Raw genomic sequence first — 16690 nt, 5'->3', positions numbered from 1 at the left:
TCATAGTTACCTGAAGCATCATTCATAACCAAAACAAGTGCATTACTCAGGAACATTAGCAGAAATACTCCTCCAATAATCACACCTGACACCTCTATCATTCTCGAATGTGTACGCATTCAACAACGTAATATTGTTCTTCAAACCTGGCTCGATATACTCCAAAACAATCGTTCCAAAAGGCGATGTGACATTCGCCAGAGTACCGCCCGTCTCATTAAGATTAATGAATTCTGGAGCAGCTCTGGAGTATGGCGGCCAATGACTTGCCGGATTTGGCGCATGTGGAGATGGAGAAGCTGCACCGTTTGCGATGCTGTTGCTTATCGAGGGGTCGTTCTTGGTGACGAAGTTTCCCCATATGGCTAAAGGTATGTCAGTAGGATAGTCTTGGGATAACGGATTGTAAAGACTTACTTTGGAAGGCTTTCACAAAGTCGGGACCTTGATTCACAGTTGGTGGGCCGAAATAGGCAGCGGTGTCCGTCCCGTGCAGGGCAACTGGTACTGAATACTGGTATTTGTAGCCTTTCAATGAATCTTTCGCTGAATATGCCTCGGCCAACCAATAGCTGGGACAGACCAAGGTAGCATCGCCATATATTTCCTAGTTCGAAGTCAGTTGATATCTTGTTGAGTTTGGATTGAAGATAATTACGTATGCTGCCTCTTGTGGATCGGCAATGAATGAGTAGTAATTGAGGAGGGTGTTTTGCTCGGTACTAGTGAGCATGAAAAATGTTTCGTTCACGTAAGCTACCAAGTCACTCTCTGTGGTGATACCGGAAATCACGAATAAATTGCCTTCATTAGCGTTATTCTTTGTGTTGTTAGTTCCATTTTCCAAGATGTTCTCCAGACAAACAAACTCACCCCAGAGAGTTGCTTCAGACCGTTGACCTTCTTTTGCAGCAAAGCTTGACTGGGTCGCTGCTGAATATATGTACCATCGGTCATAGGAGTAAAGCCCTAAGTTCCATATGGCGCCGAACCGGTGACATTGAATGATGCTTCTTGCAAAGTCGTGCTATTTTGTGCTACTAAACATTCGAAACTGGTAGGTCCAGTGGGGCAGCCAGCGGCAATGGCAAACTTATCATATAGAGCAGTGGGAACGGGATCAGAGTATTCATATTGCTCCGGGGTATAAGGAGAGGCAGTAATGGACTTCGATATGTAAGTATGCGCAATTTTCAAGAGTCAATCGCAGGGTAGCTTACGTTGATGAACAAAGATGTGCCAAGAGTCCCGCCATAAGCAATGTCATGGAGCATCACAGAGCCAGCTCCAGCAGATTCGCCCGAGATGGTGACACGGTTTGGGTCTCCACCGAAGCAAGCAATATATTTCTGTACCCATTCCAGAGAAAAATGCTGATCTAGAATACCGGCGTTGAGCACACCTTTGCGCTTCACTTCCGCAGATGACAGAAATCCAAAGGCGCCGAGCTTTATGTATCGTCAGCCTCTTTCACAATAATTATTGACTAGTTTCCTAACCCTATATTGTATGGCGACGCCAATGAAACTGTTGCCATTGCCATTGATTATCGAACTGAGGTCTTGCTGCCCATTCCCCGCCCCATATCCACCACCGTGTATGTAGACCAGGACTGGCAAGTTCTTCGCATTCGATGGCGCATACACATTTAGGAACAAACAGTCTTCAGTTGAGGCAATTGCTCCAACAGAGCCAAAAGGTCCAAGACTCAACGGTGAGTTGGGACAAATTGGACCGAAGGAACTTGCGCTCATGACGGTACGATTCACGGCCGGACTTTGAGGAGCTTGCCATCGTAGTGAACCAATTGGAGGGGCTGCATACCGGACTCTAGAAGAATGTTTGTTAGCATGGAAGCAAACCGAGGAAAAGTTTAGTTGGTTTTATTACCCCAGGAACGTAGTTAGTCCAGTCGTGGAATTCTTGACTCCTTGGTAAATTGAGTATCCCAGGTCTACTTGCGTCGTTGCCAAGCCAAGGCTTGCGAACAGAGCCCAGGTTATGAAGACTTTAGCCATTATGGTGAGCAGCGCACTGAAACATGGAATGGCCAGGAGTTGGGACCATCTTCAAGCCGTGAGATGATCATCTTAATCTCCAACTCACCGCCGCCGCTTCTTGCTCCATGATTCTCAGCTGTCCATCCGTCCACACACCTTGATCAATTCGTATTGACTTGGTACCAGCTTTTACTGGATGGTAGCCTGCACTATTGGAAGGCTGCATGCGCAAAAATTCCCGTCGTTGGAATCAGGGCTATTCCACCAGAACGAACCGAAGGCCAACCAATGACCTAAAATGTGAGTTCTCCGGGCCTTTCTTGGATTCCCAATGTCGTGGCCCCACCTTACCGCATGCATAATGCTTGCGGGGCGGGCACCAGTCAGGGCTTTGATTGCCCAGGCACCGTCAGACGATAACCAAAGGCCCGGCCCGTCGACAGTGAATTGTCATGTCGTACGATCGTCCCAACTTTCGAGTGAAATGAGAGTGATATATAATGGCCACCTACTTCTGTCAAGTTCACAAGACATAGATCTGCAAAAAGGAAGTCGAGGGATCGAGAGAGTATGTTCTCAATGACCGATTCTTTCAAGTAATCTTGCTGTCAGACGCCTAATTAACGCCAGAATCTCGTTCAGCAAATGCAACCATGCTTTTACATCGACCACTTACAAACCCCATCAACTAGCATAACCCTCGGACTCGTTGTAGGCGACAACCAAGTCGACTCCCTGAACCGAAGTACTCCTGACACCCAGAATTATTTATACAATATCCCCCAGATCATACTTTTGATGTGCACCCATTGTGCCCCCTTTGACCCCAATCTCCGTCACCGCTTGTGTAGATTGTTTGCTCATATCCTCCATGTCCATAGAGTATGATGTGTTGGTATTCGATGTATTCTCGCTTTGTGTGCTGGCAAGAATTGGCTTCTGAACGACCGTAGCAGGGTCGGAGCTGCCGTGCATGCTTCGAAAGAATCCCGAACGGTTGAAGTTCATTCCTAGAGAAACAAGGAGTCGCTGTAATGGAGGTTTGAAGCTGGGTAAGCAGGCTGCTATGATACCGATGAACATCTCAACGCATGTCAAATTCGATATTGTGAAGCCGATGGCGAATGTATCTTCTGCATGTACCCATGCGCGAACGTAAACAGCCTTCGTGATAGAAGCAGCCGCCGCTGCCAGTCCCATAGCCATCAAAACTCCAACAAGCACCTTCTCCATAAGCGGCCTTCGCATTTGGCGAAGGAACGTAAACGGAAAAAGGGACAGTACGACGTCAGTGGCGATGTTGACGTCAGTGGTAGCGTTAGATACGATTTGATATGTGTGCGAACTTACACATCTTCCTTTAATGGAGAAGTCCCAAGCTGCCGCCAGTGGTATACACTGAAGGAGATCGAAGAGGAAGAAAGCAACGGATGTGGAGATTATGATTCCTAGCAACGCGTATAGGAACTTGGCCCATATGGTACCATGCGACAGACGCAAAAGCAAACAAACGACGCTGATCTTGATGCAGGCGATAGAGAGGATCCAGATAGGCACTCCAAGGACACCGAGTTTAATGACTTCCTGGAATTGGTCCGTCGTAAGGAAAGTTCGCGATGACGGTACGCAAAGCACTATCACTGCGAAGAGTAAAGCCCAAGTTACAACAGCAATCAGCTTCTTTAGATTAGCGACCCGGTAAGAGTTACAAAGGACGCCGCGAGCAGGAAAACGGTAACGCCCACGAATACTCTTGAGGCATGGTGATCAAGTTCCGAGATGGGAAACTGCGTTAAATCCGCCATCGAGTGCTCGATATTGAAAAATGAGATTGAGCTCTATGAGCCAGTGACGAACAAGGATCGCAAAGCTTTGGTCTGGATCTCTATCGACAGGCATGGAGGTTGGGTTGTGGCGTAATTTTCGTCTCCTTTGACTGTCAGACATCTTTAGCGCGGGGAAGGTTCCCGGTTACCGGGATTCCGACATGTTGCGGGACCACACTTGGGACGCATGCGATCCATGCATCATGTCCTCGGACACGCAGTATTCTTGGTATCGAACCGGCCAAGTTGTACTCAAAAGGGGGGCTGTATCCACTCTTCGGTATCAAGTCCAGTTCGACTTGGAGCCAATATGTGAAATGTCAACGAGTAATTAGTTCGCTGGTCATAAGTTGTGTTGTCTTCACAACATCTCTCGGCTCCTTCTCGTGAACATGCTGACCAGAGCACTTCCCTGTCACCACTTCCTTCAGCTGTTCCAAATCTGGGGGAACCATTGTCACTCGACAGAAACCGTGCGCGCGGAAAGCTTCCCCAACAGAGCTTTACTTACTTTGTCCTGATGCAAGCGAGCTACGGCCGAATATCCAACCGTGCGACAAGGGAAGAAGCCGGGGCATCCTGCCGTCGGAATGATCGCCGGATTCAGTGACACACGCATATCTGCTGTTGAAAAGCAATTTCAAGGAGAAAATACCCTCAAAGTTGCGCGTGATAGAACTTGGAGTAGCGAGATAGGTACCTTTGTATTTGCTCTGTACTATTACATAGTTACTTAGAAAACCAATAGATTTATTAATAGAATATCACATTTGATTGGGTCACCGAATACAGCCTTCAGCGTTCGGCTCGAAGGATGGACGGCTGATACCGACAATAGACGAAGCTGACGCACCCCATCACTTGTGCATAAACACGGGGGATCTGCAGGTGCTTGGTTCGTCGGGGATGACTCGGAAGGAAGCGAGCGAGAGACAACGTCTAAGACTACATCTCACTTGAATGTTTCCCTGAAGCTATTTCCATGTGAGAGCTACATACGGAACGAGAGCCGCGAGAAGCTGAAAAGGGGTTAATGGAAGAGAGTCCAACACACTTCCAGTTGCATATATTGGTAGTGACGAATGGCGGAGATATATGGGATAACAGCCTTCTCATTCGGAAATTTGTTAGATGACCCCCTATTCATCAACTGACAAAAGACGCAGGCATTGACGACGAAAGATCCCAGTCCTCCTTGAATTGTTCATCAATATATCCCTCGCTTTGCAAGAAGCACGACCCGCAAAACATTTCCCCAGCTTGATAACTCCCCAACCATACTCGAGCATGACAACGATAGAGATGAGCAGCGACATCTTGGAAAGGATTCTTCCCATTACCATCCTTCATCACTTGAACGAGGTGCTCGCATTCAACCATCCAAGAACTTTCTTCTGGAGTGCTGTCCTTCTTGTTGTCGCCGAGATCAGATTCCGCGTCATGAAAGACTTCGCATTCGGAATCGGAGTCATCAGTGTTGTCTGATTCGGGAACCGAAACGTTTCGGAGGTAACCCAAACGCTTGTAATATTCAAGCAGCTCTTGGCAAGAACAGTGATTCCTGTGTTTTGTCTCTAAACACTCAATAAAGGTGATCCACCTAGGCTCCACAAGACCATGCCCAAGCAGACTGTAATCGTCGCGGCAGACTGAGCAACAGTGTTGGCTATCAGCCTTTGTGCTCTTCGATTGTCTAGACCTAGACTTCAAGCCTCGAAGGATATCTTCCGACCAACCGGTCACCTCTAAGGTAATGTCGAACTCAGAATTCAACACCTCATCCATCGTTTCAATGCTGTCTGTCAAAGCTTTGGCCCATGCCTCGTATAGGAAAGGCAACTGCTTCGCAAGCAGATTAGGATCGATAGCGCTGTCTGGATCATAATCATAACCTTCGATGTGTAGCATCGAACCAGCAATTAGCAACATCGGCATGAGGTTTTTGCCAATAACGAGGAGTGCGATCCAGTACGCAATCGTTATACCATACGACTCCGGAAAGCCACCGCCAACAATGGAGTTGAGTCGCTTCCTAACACCCATCCATTTTTGCTCCATATCGATGAAGGAACGAACAGCGTGTTGAAGACCATGCCAAAGAGTCTTGGGGCCGAAAGCAACCATTGACTGTGGTTTCAAGGAGCGTAGGAACCACGTAATGCTGTTCGACGTCTGAGGAACATTTTCTAGGTTGAAAGCGCTAACGAGATCAGCAATTATCGTCCACCCATCCGAGTCAGGTTCGGACATGTCGATACAGTCTTCGAATAAGCGGAGCATCTTAATCTTCATTTCTGCCGGACGTTTCTTGCCGGTGGCAGTGAAGATAGTTACAGGAGACCTGGACACGAGAAACGTCAACTGCTGCATGAGAAGTCGAGAGTTTATTCGGACTCACAATGCGTTCTCAGATGGTCCTTCAAAGACGAGCGCTGTTTTATCTGCCCCTTCTGATATCAAGAACTCGCAGATATCGACACTTGTCTCTGACTCTGCAAGCGAGGCGAACTACTGCTCGTTAGACAAGGTCTAAATCGTGAAGTAATATGGAGTCAGTGGAGGACTACCTACATGCAGCGGTGTCCACCCCTTCGAGTTGGTATCCCTGACCGATGCATCGCCCTCAGATAACAAGAACCGCACAGTCGAAAGATTTCCTTTTCGACAAGCATTGAAGATTGGAGAGTCATCTGGCACAGCTCGAATCGGATTGAAGTTGAATTGCCACCCAGTTGCAGTAGCAAAGAGATTTGCCTCCACTCCATACTTCACTCCGACTTTGGTCAACCACCAGGATGGAGAGAACGTGAAGGATGAAACGATGTCGACGCTCTTGCCCGTATGAGAGTTCACTTGGACAGACGTAGTTCTCAACCAAATGGTTCCGAGTACAACGCCAGTAGCCGACGTCCTCTGGCAAATCCGGGATTGACTTGCACGTCGTTTAGATCCTGAGTGGATAAGATCGAGACTGCTGGTATCTGAATTATGGTTGATAGCTGCATCTGTGTCCTCGTTCTCGGAGTTGGGAGTCTTGTCTTTCCCGCCGTAATGGTAAGTAGTCTGTATCGTCGCAACACGATGGATCGTCTCACTCATCGCTTTTTCAAATGCTCCACCTCGAAAATAGTTCTCCGCTGCTAGTTGAAGTGCATTTCCTAGCGAGGCCTGAAGCTCGGCTTCTGGGAAATCTGTAGCCATCTTGCGAAAGTTGGGCTTGGTAGTAGGACGATATTTTGGAAGCTCGGCACCGTCATCGTCTCCATCCTGCGTCAGATCTTGATCTTTGAAGATTGGGGGGAGGTCGGGGTCCGATACTTCTTCTACCTCTACTACAACATGCGATTTCTTTTCGTCGTCTTTGTTGTCTTTCGCAGGTTTGTTTCGAACCTGGTCCTCCTCGACATAGGCTGGAGGCATCTGAATGCGACACTAGTCATCAATGTGTTACGTACTCTTCGCATGCGACCTACAATTGAGGTACTAATGCCAGCAAGAGAGTAGTCTTGGTCTCTTGGAGTGAGTCGCGGAACCTCTTCAACTTCTTCTCCTTGCGTGCGGCTTTGAAAGCTTTCCATAATCTAACTCTGCCACTGTGCTTTGTAAAGTCTGGCTCGAATTCTCGAACAATACTAAGAAGCAGCTGTCGTGGCTTAGTGTTGCCCTCTTGGAAAAGGTTTGAGAAGTCATCTCCTCACCTGAACCTTGCTATCGCAATGTTCCAACGCATCTTGCACATGAGTACCAGGATCTCTTCGGTTGACCAACTCGTTGAGAATTCTTGACAGAAGTTTCAAGTCCATCAGCATTTCGCTTACCTCAACTGGCGCATCTTGGACCGTTCCCCAGAAGTCGTAAAGTTTGATCAGACCACCAGCCAGTTGAAGCGCAAGTGAAACGACGGCGATGCCTGGTCATGTTAGCTTTTTCACTCGTTCTCAATTTCAGAATCCCTTTGATACCACTCGATGCCGCTGATAGACCATCCATATTAGCGTAATTTCCAGATGTTTGTTTGTTTGATTTATTTTGAGATGAAACGTGCGGAATGGCTTTGAAGGGGGCGCGCGGTACTATACCGCGGTCCATGCCTGCGGGATAGTTATCTTCGGACCCTCCATCTGTCGACTTCCACTTTTTGCGGCTGCTGAGTGGCTGCCGGGATAGCCGTGCGTACCCCAAAACAAGAAGAAGCTGAAGTGGAGTTTGTTGTAACTCGCCAGTCTTTCAGCCTCGAAACGCCACAAATAATGCTGGCTTTTGGCTATGGAGGAGGGCGCACGCATTGCAGTGCTTCTCCAAAAGATAGCTCCATTGGTGATGGCCCAAGTTTGAACTGCTTTTTCCTTTGTTTTCTCGTCTTACGTCTTCTAGGAATATAGTTTGCGTGCTCAACTCAGGAGGGCTGAACATTATCCATGTATTTGGTCTCAGAACAACACCACGAGGAAAGCCCTCAAGGTTGCGCATACCTTTTAAGCATCAATTTCGCGTTACGAGTGAGCGAAAGAAACAATGAAGTAAAAGATAGCCGTCCGATCGTTCGGAGTGCGAAGTAAGCGGCGTGCAAGATCTACGGGATATCCGCTGCTCTCTTCAATCGAGCGGGCTTGAAGGCTTGCCTGTTACATGCATTTGCTGGTGTGGGGATGGGAATGCCCCGCTTATTGATGGAACGGTTGGAGGTGAAGCCATGCGCTCTGCCGCTTTGTGTGCAACGTGAACTAGCCACAACGACTTTTGACAGTCTAAAATCGATATTGCCATTCCATTGGCAAAAGAGATTTGTTTGAGCCTACTTGCATGGCATATCAAAGCCCACTCCATATTTCGGGAATTTTTGCCTTGAAAGTGTTCAAGTCACTTCCAAGCCAAGCGAATCATCTTCTCAGGGTAACACCTTTTATTCCCACAGGACGTGAGCAGTGTTGTACGAACTTTGTAACGTCCCAAAGTGACTCAAGATGCCCGCGGGTACTTGGTTCTGTCACTCACTATCTATTCCGAGAGCTGCGAAACAAACTCGATAACTTAAATTATTGAGATAAATATCTGCACAGAGTGAACTACTCGGGGCTCGAAATATACTCACTGTGAGATAACGATAGCCTTGGCGGCCATTGGCCTCCCACCCGAACCCAATTCTTCAAACCGAAATCCTCGCCTCAACACCCACTTTATCATTTTCTCTCCCACACTACGAGACTGATGCTCTTCGTCAGTGCTCTCACATGTCCTCCCATCGAACGCTGCTCCTATGCTAGGGTGGATGATTTCCAACGTCCCGTGCGCCGCGTCCAGGTAACTCCACAGCTCGATAGTATGCTTGATAATATTGGCTCGAGATTCGGAACGCGGGTCAATTCTCCAGGAGTTCTTGGTCATGGGCGCTAGAAAGCCTTCGAAACGACGAATTAGTTCGCCTTGCCAGCCGACTTTCTCGATAACTTCTTCGCGGAATTGGTTTTTGTGCCATGCTCGGAGTTTGATCTCTCGAAGAACACTTTGTCCATTGCCTTTCCACCCTATGTTATATCAGTACTTGTGCGATCAGGGTAATACATAAGCTGTGGAGGAAGATGTATGCATACTTGCGTCTCCGAAGTTTGCTATTGCTGCTTGTGTTGCTCTCAAAGGTTTCATATTTGGAAATTGGTAAATATTGAGCTCGCTGCCGAGAATATCAACGACAAACCAATTGATCAGAGCCGTATGGACGTGGGAGAAGCTCAATTCTTCTAAATCAAGACTGATATGGAGTGATTGATCATCTGGCGTGCCTAGCATTCTGCGCAAGGCTGCGGTGATAGGCGCATGGCCCACCGAAAGATTGTTAGCCGTACCATCGACTTGGAACCATGCCTTTCCTGACGTGAATAGACAGCCTGGGTCGATTTGGTGCCAGAACTTTAATGGCGTCAATTTGAAAACTTCGTGTTGATCAAGAAAAAGGTCATTGGCACATCCTATTTCACGGTTGTAGTCGTAGACAGCTTGTTCGATGTTGCGAAGGAGAGACTCGATACAGTCCATTTGAAAGCTCTGATACTTATCTTCCCTAGCTGGATCAAAATTGCTTTTAGGGCCTGGGAGAATCTCCAGCGATGACGCGTCGCGTTGAAAGGTAGGAGAGTTGTCTTGCTCTCGCTCCGTGCTCAAAACCAATGTTTTTGGCGGCCAGGCTCCATCGGTTATGATCGTCTGCTTGATTCTTTCCATCGTCTCTTTGAAGTCTGACTCTGCCTGTGCAACAGCATTAAGAAGATCTTTGCGCTTGGGATTGTAGCATTCCGAACAGAAGAACGTAGACTTCTTGCCCCCTGTTTCGAAGGAGTGAAAGATCTGATTTCCTCGATTCTTGAACTGAACACATGACGAATGGTACCATTTTGAACAGCTTTTGATGTCGCATCTGAGCATCAACTTATCACCCTTTGTCTCTCCCGAAGATACATGATCCTGCAAACATATGCCGCAGGCATTGGGAGACTTGTCCTGTTTTTGGGGGGGTTGAGTTGTCTTGGACTTTCGCGTCTTCTTTGGTAGAGGGTCCATGGACGAATCTTGAAGATGGAGAGACACAGTTGTAGATGAAATTGTTCGATTGGATTCAATTGATTCTCTGATGACTGTCAACCAAGCCATATTGAAAACGAATGGCTTTAATGAACGCTTTACCTATTCAGTGTATGCCCAATTGCTTCGATTGCACGTTTTGCTTTCCCAGATCCAGAGGCGGACGAGGAACACTTTAACCCAGCATCAAGGCATGTACCACAAGCCCCAGCCTTGGCCTCAGAGGCCTCAGAGGGAACGCACCTCACTCTGTTTTTGCGACAACTATTACAAGCCTGGCCCCGACCACGTTTGTTTGGATTCTCTTTAGACGCCATGGGCTTAGTGGGACCGATCTCGAGTATCTCTGTGGTCATAATTGAAGGAAGATGGGTTAGACACTCGAGAACGGGCAGGAAAAAATAATAATTGCGCGGATAGCGCGCCCCTAGCATATTGGGGTTAGCTCGACCGGGGTCTGTTTCTGTGTAACAACAATTATTTGCTTTTCCTTCCATGGAGACTCGCTGACCCATAACTCAGAGTCAAAGAGAGCTGAGGCAGAAGTTGCCTCGTTTTGCCTGGCAGATAGTTCGCAAAGGACGATTCGCCCACGGCTATGATCCCGCGCGGGTATTATGGTGATGCCCGCCCTCCGTCCTTTTCAATCTCTGCAGATATTTTCATTCAACTACTCTCTTTGCTATCAATCGAACATCACTGCAAAAAATTCCGTCAATCTTGCCAAAACATATCGTCCGATATATCAGTATGACCCAACAGACTCTGATTGTGGCCGTTGATCTAGGTACCAGCGCGACGACCTCAAGCCACGCTCGCGTTCGTGATTCCTTTGACAATGAAGGACGGCCACGACGAGAAATACTTGGAAGTGTTTGTGATGTCATAGACTAGCCAAGCTGCATTATCGGTGCAACAGGGAACAATTGCTTACCTACAGACTTAATTTACAGCAGAGAAACCTGCGAACTGCTGTAATGGGGCTTCGAAGCACAACAGTACCTTGACGATCCTTTTCACGAAATTCCACACAGCGACGTATTCGTTGTTGAGGCAATCAAGCTATTACTTCCGAATCCCAACGAGATACAAGTTGCTTCCGCCGCTTCAGAGAGGTATGGAGCCATGCGAATGAATCTGATTATGACATTGGAAAAGCACCTAAATGATGTCTTCGAGGATTTCTTAAGTCGAGTACTCGCACACGTTCTAGACAATGCCAAACGAAAGTACTCAATCAGCTTGCAAAATCACAAAATCGAGCTTGTCCTTGCTTTCCCTGCCGGGTGGTCTGATCGAGTACATAGTACGGTCGCAAGAATCGGAGCCAGGGCTTTGCAGAAGGGAATTGCAGACTACGATCTGAAGAACATCTCGTTTGGAGTTGAGAATGTCTATACGGTGTCCGAGACCCTTTGTGGTGTCAAGGAATGGTTACGTGAGACCGTCGCCGAAGCATCTTCGATCGACTTCGAAGCACAGTCAACAAATCTCGATGAACTCAACGTGAGTGAATGGTGCTGCCATGAACCATGGCTACATATCGATGACTTTTTGATAAGCTATAGGAAGGAGATTGTTTCTTTGCCTTAGATATTGGTGGCGGCACTGGGTGCCTGACACCGTTGAGACTGGTAAGCAAAACTCCACTGGGAGTTGAGCAGTTAGACAAGACGCAGTGTAGGAACACGATCCATGATCCCATCTCATAGCATCATACCTGCTGACCCAACCATAGCACGAGAAGTGTGTGGGGAAGCTGTGCAGGCCGAATTCGAACGAATGCTCCGGCCACGAATCACCAAGAAAGACTACCCTGGTGATATAGAGCGAGCTGTTAAGCAAATTTGCCGAAAATTCGGAGAGGAGAAAAAGAAATGCGGTGCCGCACTGGGACCTCGTTCTAGGACTTGGAATTGCCCTCTCAATAGGCTGAAAGCGAATCCCCGTAAAGGATTCGAAAATGACTGCATGAAATTCCACAGGTCAGACTGAATGACGATTATTAACTAATGCGCTTGCTGATATAATGATCTAGGAAGCATCTGGATGGTTGTTTCGACCCGGTGATTGATCTCCTTGAGCGAGCAATTGACGAGGCGCTTTGAAGAAGTTTCCTTCCATTAAGGTTCGCGACTGATCCACTATTGGATTTGCCCATCTGCTAAAGTTTGATACAGACGATTGTTTTCTTGGGGCAGTTCGGTGGTACTTCCGCGTATCTTCAAAAGCGAATGGCCAATAGCCCTATCAGCAGCAAGGTTAGAATTCGGCACAGTCAATCTGGAAAGCTCGATGTGGTCAAGGGTGCAATTTCGGAACGATTGACGCTAGACGAGACATTCGTTCGAAGGTTCAAAACGCTTAAAAGCTATGGAACACTGGTTACACTATGGTATTGCGACGAGGTTGCAAAGATCTTCCCGAATCCGCAAGCCCACGGCGCATTGCCCTTTGAATATTCCAGAAATGCCAAAGATGGCCCAAATGATGGCTTTAGACTGAAGGTTATTGAGTGGACTCTTCCGAAGGTAAGTGGTAGGTCGATTGACTCTGAAAACAAAGCTAAAGGCGATGAAACTTTAGGAAACCATTGTCCAGGATGGTCGAGCTCACGACATCGGCGAAGATGGTATCCGGTATCACACTTGGCCATTTAGTGAGGACGAATTAGGTTTTGAGGATATCATTATAGTCTCCGACGAAGATGTTCCGCTGCCTCAGCTAGATGGGAAGTCGTACACATTGTGGACTGAAGCCCACCAACAAAATGAACTGTTTATCGCTGGCCAGAGAAGTAGGCTGTTCTCCAACGCGAGACTGCCAGAAGAGTGACTAATATCTTGACAGTGCATGTCCAACAGATCCCATTCGCCTGGGACCTCGTTATGTCTCAGAAACTCGACGTGCAGGGCAATATCGTTGGCGCTTATGGTAGAGATGACCTTCAGACGATCTGGCATCCTGAAAAACAGGTCAAGCTCCATCGTCGGAAAAAGTTCAGAGAGTTACACTATAATCTTATCTGGGAAATTACCGAGATGCAGTTAAAAGTGTATGTTCAAGCGCTCTTTCCAAACCAAGTCGGCGCTCGATTGTTCCAACTTGCCAAAGAACAAACACTTGGGCAAGACGACAGAACGATCACTGGGGAATGGAGGTCTAAGGCTTTGGACAGAGACATCGATTTCGTGTACGGCGCAAGTGAGGACCAGAACATGCACAATGACGAAGAACCTTCCGGAGAAGAGCTGTCTGGCCAAGATCAATACTAAGCAACTGCTCAAAAAACAAATCGACCACCTACGACTAGCAGCCTAGTGGTTCAAGCATTTGAGGCATCAAGCCCTACACCGAGTGAGACTCTCAGACAATCTGCAAGTTCGCAGGGGGCGGCGCATCAAAACTCGCAGCCCTCGTCTAGCGCCTTGCAACAGAATGGTTCCAGAACAGATGCCAGACGCCGCGATGGTGAGTGAGCAATCAAGGCCACAGCACGTAACAAGAACTTATCAACTCTTCTCAGGCTGCTATACTTACAAGGAATGTAAAAAGAAATGCGACGGCGTATACACATTCCACGAAGTAAGCGGCACCCGAAAATGCAGCACGTGTATTCGTGTTGGTATTTGTTGTGATTTGACAGAGCCTGAATGGGCACACGATCCGATCCAGAGAGAGATGTACCAGCGGCAGCGAATGGCCCTTGTGAAGTTGGGGAAGAGGAAGTCGAGGGGCGAGTCAGAATCGTGGGGAGCTGCAACGCGAGACCAATCAGTGATGGTTGGCGTAGCTGGTGGACGTCAACCGAAAGTTTATCGTTCCATCGAGACACCTGTGATGACTCTCGGTGGCGACCCGGAATAATGGAGACAGATGGTGAGAAAATTGAAAAATGATAATGCTCCAAGGCTCTCTCTGGTCACGTGCTTAAAGTCACCCAACGAGCGGGAGTAAGAATTATATTAGAGGAGCAAGTGTGGTGTGGCAGATCGCAAAGGATTTTGGCAAGATTGCAGGCAAACCATCTCACAATAGGACAGTCATTGTACGCTGCATATGTCTAGCTGACTATTTCCTAATAGATGCTACTTCAAAGCTCCGAGTGAAGGAAGAACTTCAGTCGTATAGGAATTCCAACCTTCGCTATTTCAATCTCTACTTTGACTGTTGCCAGTTGTTGCCAGTTGTTGTTACTTGTTGTTACTTGTTCGTGAAATATTGATTGCAATTGATAGTCATGATTGCCATCTGTCCTTTTAATGCGATATTGACGGACGAGAATCCAAACTCACGCAATCTTTGTGGGGGAAGGCGTTGGAATCCGCAGCACATTTAGGTAGAGGTGATGATACTTGTTTTCCGTCTGGAGAAGAACAAGACGGCAAGGCAAGCGGTGTATATATATTTGAGGGAACAGTAGTGATTGAAAAAAGTGTTCGAAGAGCACGGATCGCGGCGCCACGGATCATAGGACCCTGCTAAGGACATTCCGTCCCTTAATTGAGCTTGGTTCCCGTCTGAAGCAGTGAATTATCGATACTTGACGGCAAATTTGCGGCCGTCTATTGCTTGCCTATATAAACTCCAAAAGAGCTCCTCTGGAAAGTTCTGCGAAAAGCAAAGTGCAACATTTGTCACAGGGACGGGCCTTTCTCTTTTCCTACATGTTCTATGCCTTTTACCCCCTCATTTGAGAAGCCAATTTTCTAAAAGACTGCGGGTGATTGTGAGTTTGTTTGTCGCTATCAACTCTTTATTGGTTGCCGACTTTCTATTATTGTTAACTCTTTACTATTATCGACTTCTTATTATTGTGAAATATTCACTTCAATAAGTGTGATCAAATAGAAGTTTGGCATCCTCTCTCACGCTCGTTGTCAAAGCTCAAGTTGGAGTAACAATATGCGTGTTTCAGCCACATGAGGTTTTATTCTTGCCTTGATTGTCCCTTCTACAGCGTTAGGTGCATCTACAAATCTCACGACTAATTGGAACCCGAATGGAGATGGCTGTGTGGATACAAAGGGTTTCCTTTCTTACTACGATACTCAAGCCTCGGAAGGAACATCATGTCTAAATGGTTGTGGAAAAAAGGTCCATAACTGTGTTGATGCGCGTACGGGACAATGGCTTGGTTCGAATGTGGGGTGTTGGCTTCAAAGTTGTTGGAATTAAGTTCGTTGCACTACAAGTCTTATATTCTGGGTTATGAGCTTGACTTGAACTGACTGATGAATGTAGGTCTACTCGTGCGAGCACCAATTAGCCGCCATGTCTTACTTTGACGGCGCAATCCCTGGCGGCGTCGTCCTGAACGCGGATATCCCATTCTACCCGCACCCTATGGAGTTTGAGCTTGCTGTCCGTCCTTTTCATCTTCTCGACTTGCGAAATCCTGTTAACGATATGAATAGCCTGTAATCTCGGCTAGATCTACTGAAATTTGACTTCAAGCGCGACATCCTCATCAACGAATACATCATCCTCTTGCATATCAAGTGACAGCAGCATGACCTCTCTCTATACTTGCGAATGCTGCAAGTTCTCTTGCCCACTCTCCAAGTCAGCTCTCTGGCTTCCTCCCCCGTTCCTCGCTAACGCTTCGACCGGTATTCTTAATACTTGCCCTAACTCTGATCTCTCCGTTCTTGGCCTCCAAACCTACGAGACCTCCATTCAAAAGATTCTCGCCCCCTCTACCGATAAATGCTCGATCCTAAAGAGTGGCACCTCCACTTGTATCAAAGACTACGACTTTCCTTTTGTCGGCAAAGACCTTCGAGCGGGTTTCCAGCGCTCGCGTTCATCTAGGTAGTTTTGCTACGGCCCGCAGACGTTCCAAAGTCTCTCTCTGGACTGAAGTCTTTGACAAATCGGAGCTCAAAGAATTGCTCAGCAAATCGTGGTTCTTCGTTTTGAGAAATGCCAAGTCTCGTCTTTGATGTTTGAGAGTGTCTTCAAGTTATTTGGCTTCTCTCCAAGCAATCAGATGTTCTATTCAAGCAAAACTTTAGAAGTTGCGTAAACTCAGTGGAGCATGCGCCTTCAAAAGCTTTCAGCCATTGGGGAAGATTTGTCATTGTCAGGTAGTGAAATATCTCGAATAAAGAGGGTTTTGTACTGACTAGTGACATCCCGAACGGAGTACTAGGCTAGTATTTATCTAGAGGTTCGGTACCAAAATAGGGGGTGACCACGAGACTCTGATCCACCCGGAAGTGGAACTAAGTTGGGTAGCACAGCTGTAAAAGCGATGGAGTTCGGAATAAAAAAGAGGATACTAGC

General features: G+C 47.3%; 6 protein-coding genes across 6 annotated transcripts; 2 read left to right on the top strand and 4 right to left on the bottom strand.

Annotated features, from left to right (window-relative positions):
- Positions 1 to 42: 42 nt before the first annotated feature.
- On the bottom strand, positions 43 to 2147 carry LY89DRAFT_706339 (alpha/beta-hydrolase; the record flags this gene model as incomplete). Its single annotated transcript, XM_018217516.1, has 8 exons — positions 1891 to 2147; positions 1500 to 1830; positions 1221 to 1448; positions 1000 to 1167; positions 874 to 969; positions 659 to 820; positions 418 to 607; positions 43 to 365 (listed from the first exon to the last, which is right to left on the bottom strand). The coding sequence occupies exons 1-8, from the start codon at positions 2016 to 2018 to the stop codon at positions 43 to 45; spliced, it is 1626 nt and encodes a 541-aa protein (XP_018072969.1). The 5' UTR covers positions 2019 to 2147.
- Positions 2148 to 3005: 858 nt separating this feature from the next.
- LY89DRAFT_561334 (uncharacterized protein) lies at positions 3006 to 3620 on the bottom strand (the record flags this gene model as incomplete). The annotated part of the gene is made up of 1 exon (XM_018208458.1): positions 3006 to 3620. A coding segment is annotated over one exon (615 nt), but the record flags the coding sequence as incomplete, so codon positions are not given.
- Positions 3621 to 4972: 1352 nt separating this feature from the next.
- LY89DRAFT_667688 (uncharacterized protein) lies at positions 4973 to 7658 on the bottom strand (the record flags this gene model as incomplete). Its single annotated transcript, XM_018212993.1, has 6 exons — positions 4973 to 6167; positions 6225 to 6334; positions 6398 to 7258; positions 7311 to 7469; positions 7525 to 7606; positions 7645 to 7658. 6 exons carry the CDS (start codon positions 7656 to 7658, stop codon positions 4973 to 4975), a joined length of 2421 nt encoding a protein of 806 aa, XP_018072967.1.
- A 999-nt stretch (positions 7659 to 8657) lies between these two features.
- LY89DRAFT_717194 (uncharacterized protein) lies at positions 8658 to 10786 on the bottom strand. The gene is made up of 3 exons (XM_018218331.1): positions 10505 to 10786; positions 9418 to 10448; positions 8658 to 9351 (listed from the first exon to the last, which is right to left on the bottom strand). The coding sequence occupies exons 1-3, from the start codon at positions 10756 to 10758 to the stop codon at positions 8915 to 8917; spliced, it is 1722 nt and encodes a 573-aa protein (XP_018072966.1). The 5' UTR covers positions 10759 to 10786; the 3' UTR covers positions 8658 to 8914.
- A 369-nt stretch (positions 10787 to 11155) lies between these two features.
- On the top strand, positions 11156 to 12280 carry LY89DRAFT_774460 (uncharacterized protein). Its single transcript, XM_018221968.1, is given in 4 exon segments — positions 11156 to 11284; positions 11297 to 11908; positions 11965 to 12082; positions 12141 to 12280. 2 exon segments carry the CDS (start codon positions 11528 to 11530, stop codon positions 11968 to 11970), a joined length of 387 nt encoding a protein of 128 aa, XP_018072965.1. The 5' UTR covers positions 11156 to 11284; positions 11297 to 11527; the 3' UTR covers positions 11971 to 12082; positions 12141 to 12280.
- Positions 12281 to 13759: 1479 nt separating this feature from the next.
- LY89DRAFT_500033 (uncharacterized protein) lies at positions 13760 to 14465 on the top strand. Its single transcript, XM_018207957.1, has one exon. The coding sequence runs from the start codon at positions 13841 to 13843 to the stop codon at positions 14267 to 14269; it is 429 nt and encodes a 142-aa protein (XP_018072964.1). The 5' UTR covers positions 13760 to 13840; the 3' UTR covers positions 14270 to 14465.
- The last annotated feature ends 2225 nt before the right edge of the window (positions 14466 to 16690 follow it).

This window comes from Mollisia scopiformis (genome assembly GCF_001500285.1).
Source record: "Mollisia scopiformis unplaced genomic scaffold LY89scaffold_9, whole genome shotgun sequence".
Classification (NCBI taxonomy): domain Eukaryota; kingdom Fungi; phylum Ascomycota; class Leotiomycetes; order Helotiales; family Mollisiaceae; genus Mollisia; species Mollisia scopiformis.
This window is presented reverse-complemented; position numbering and strand designations above follow the sequence as displayed.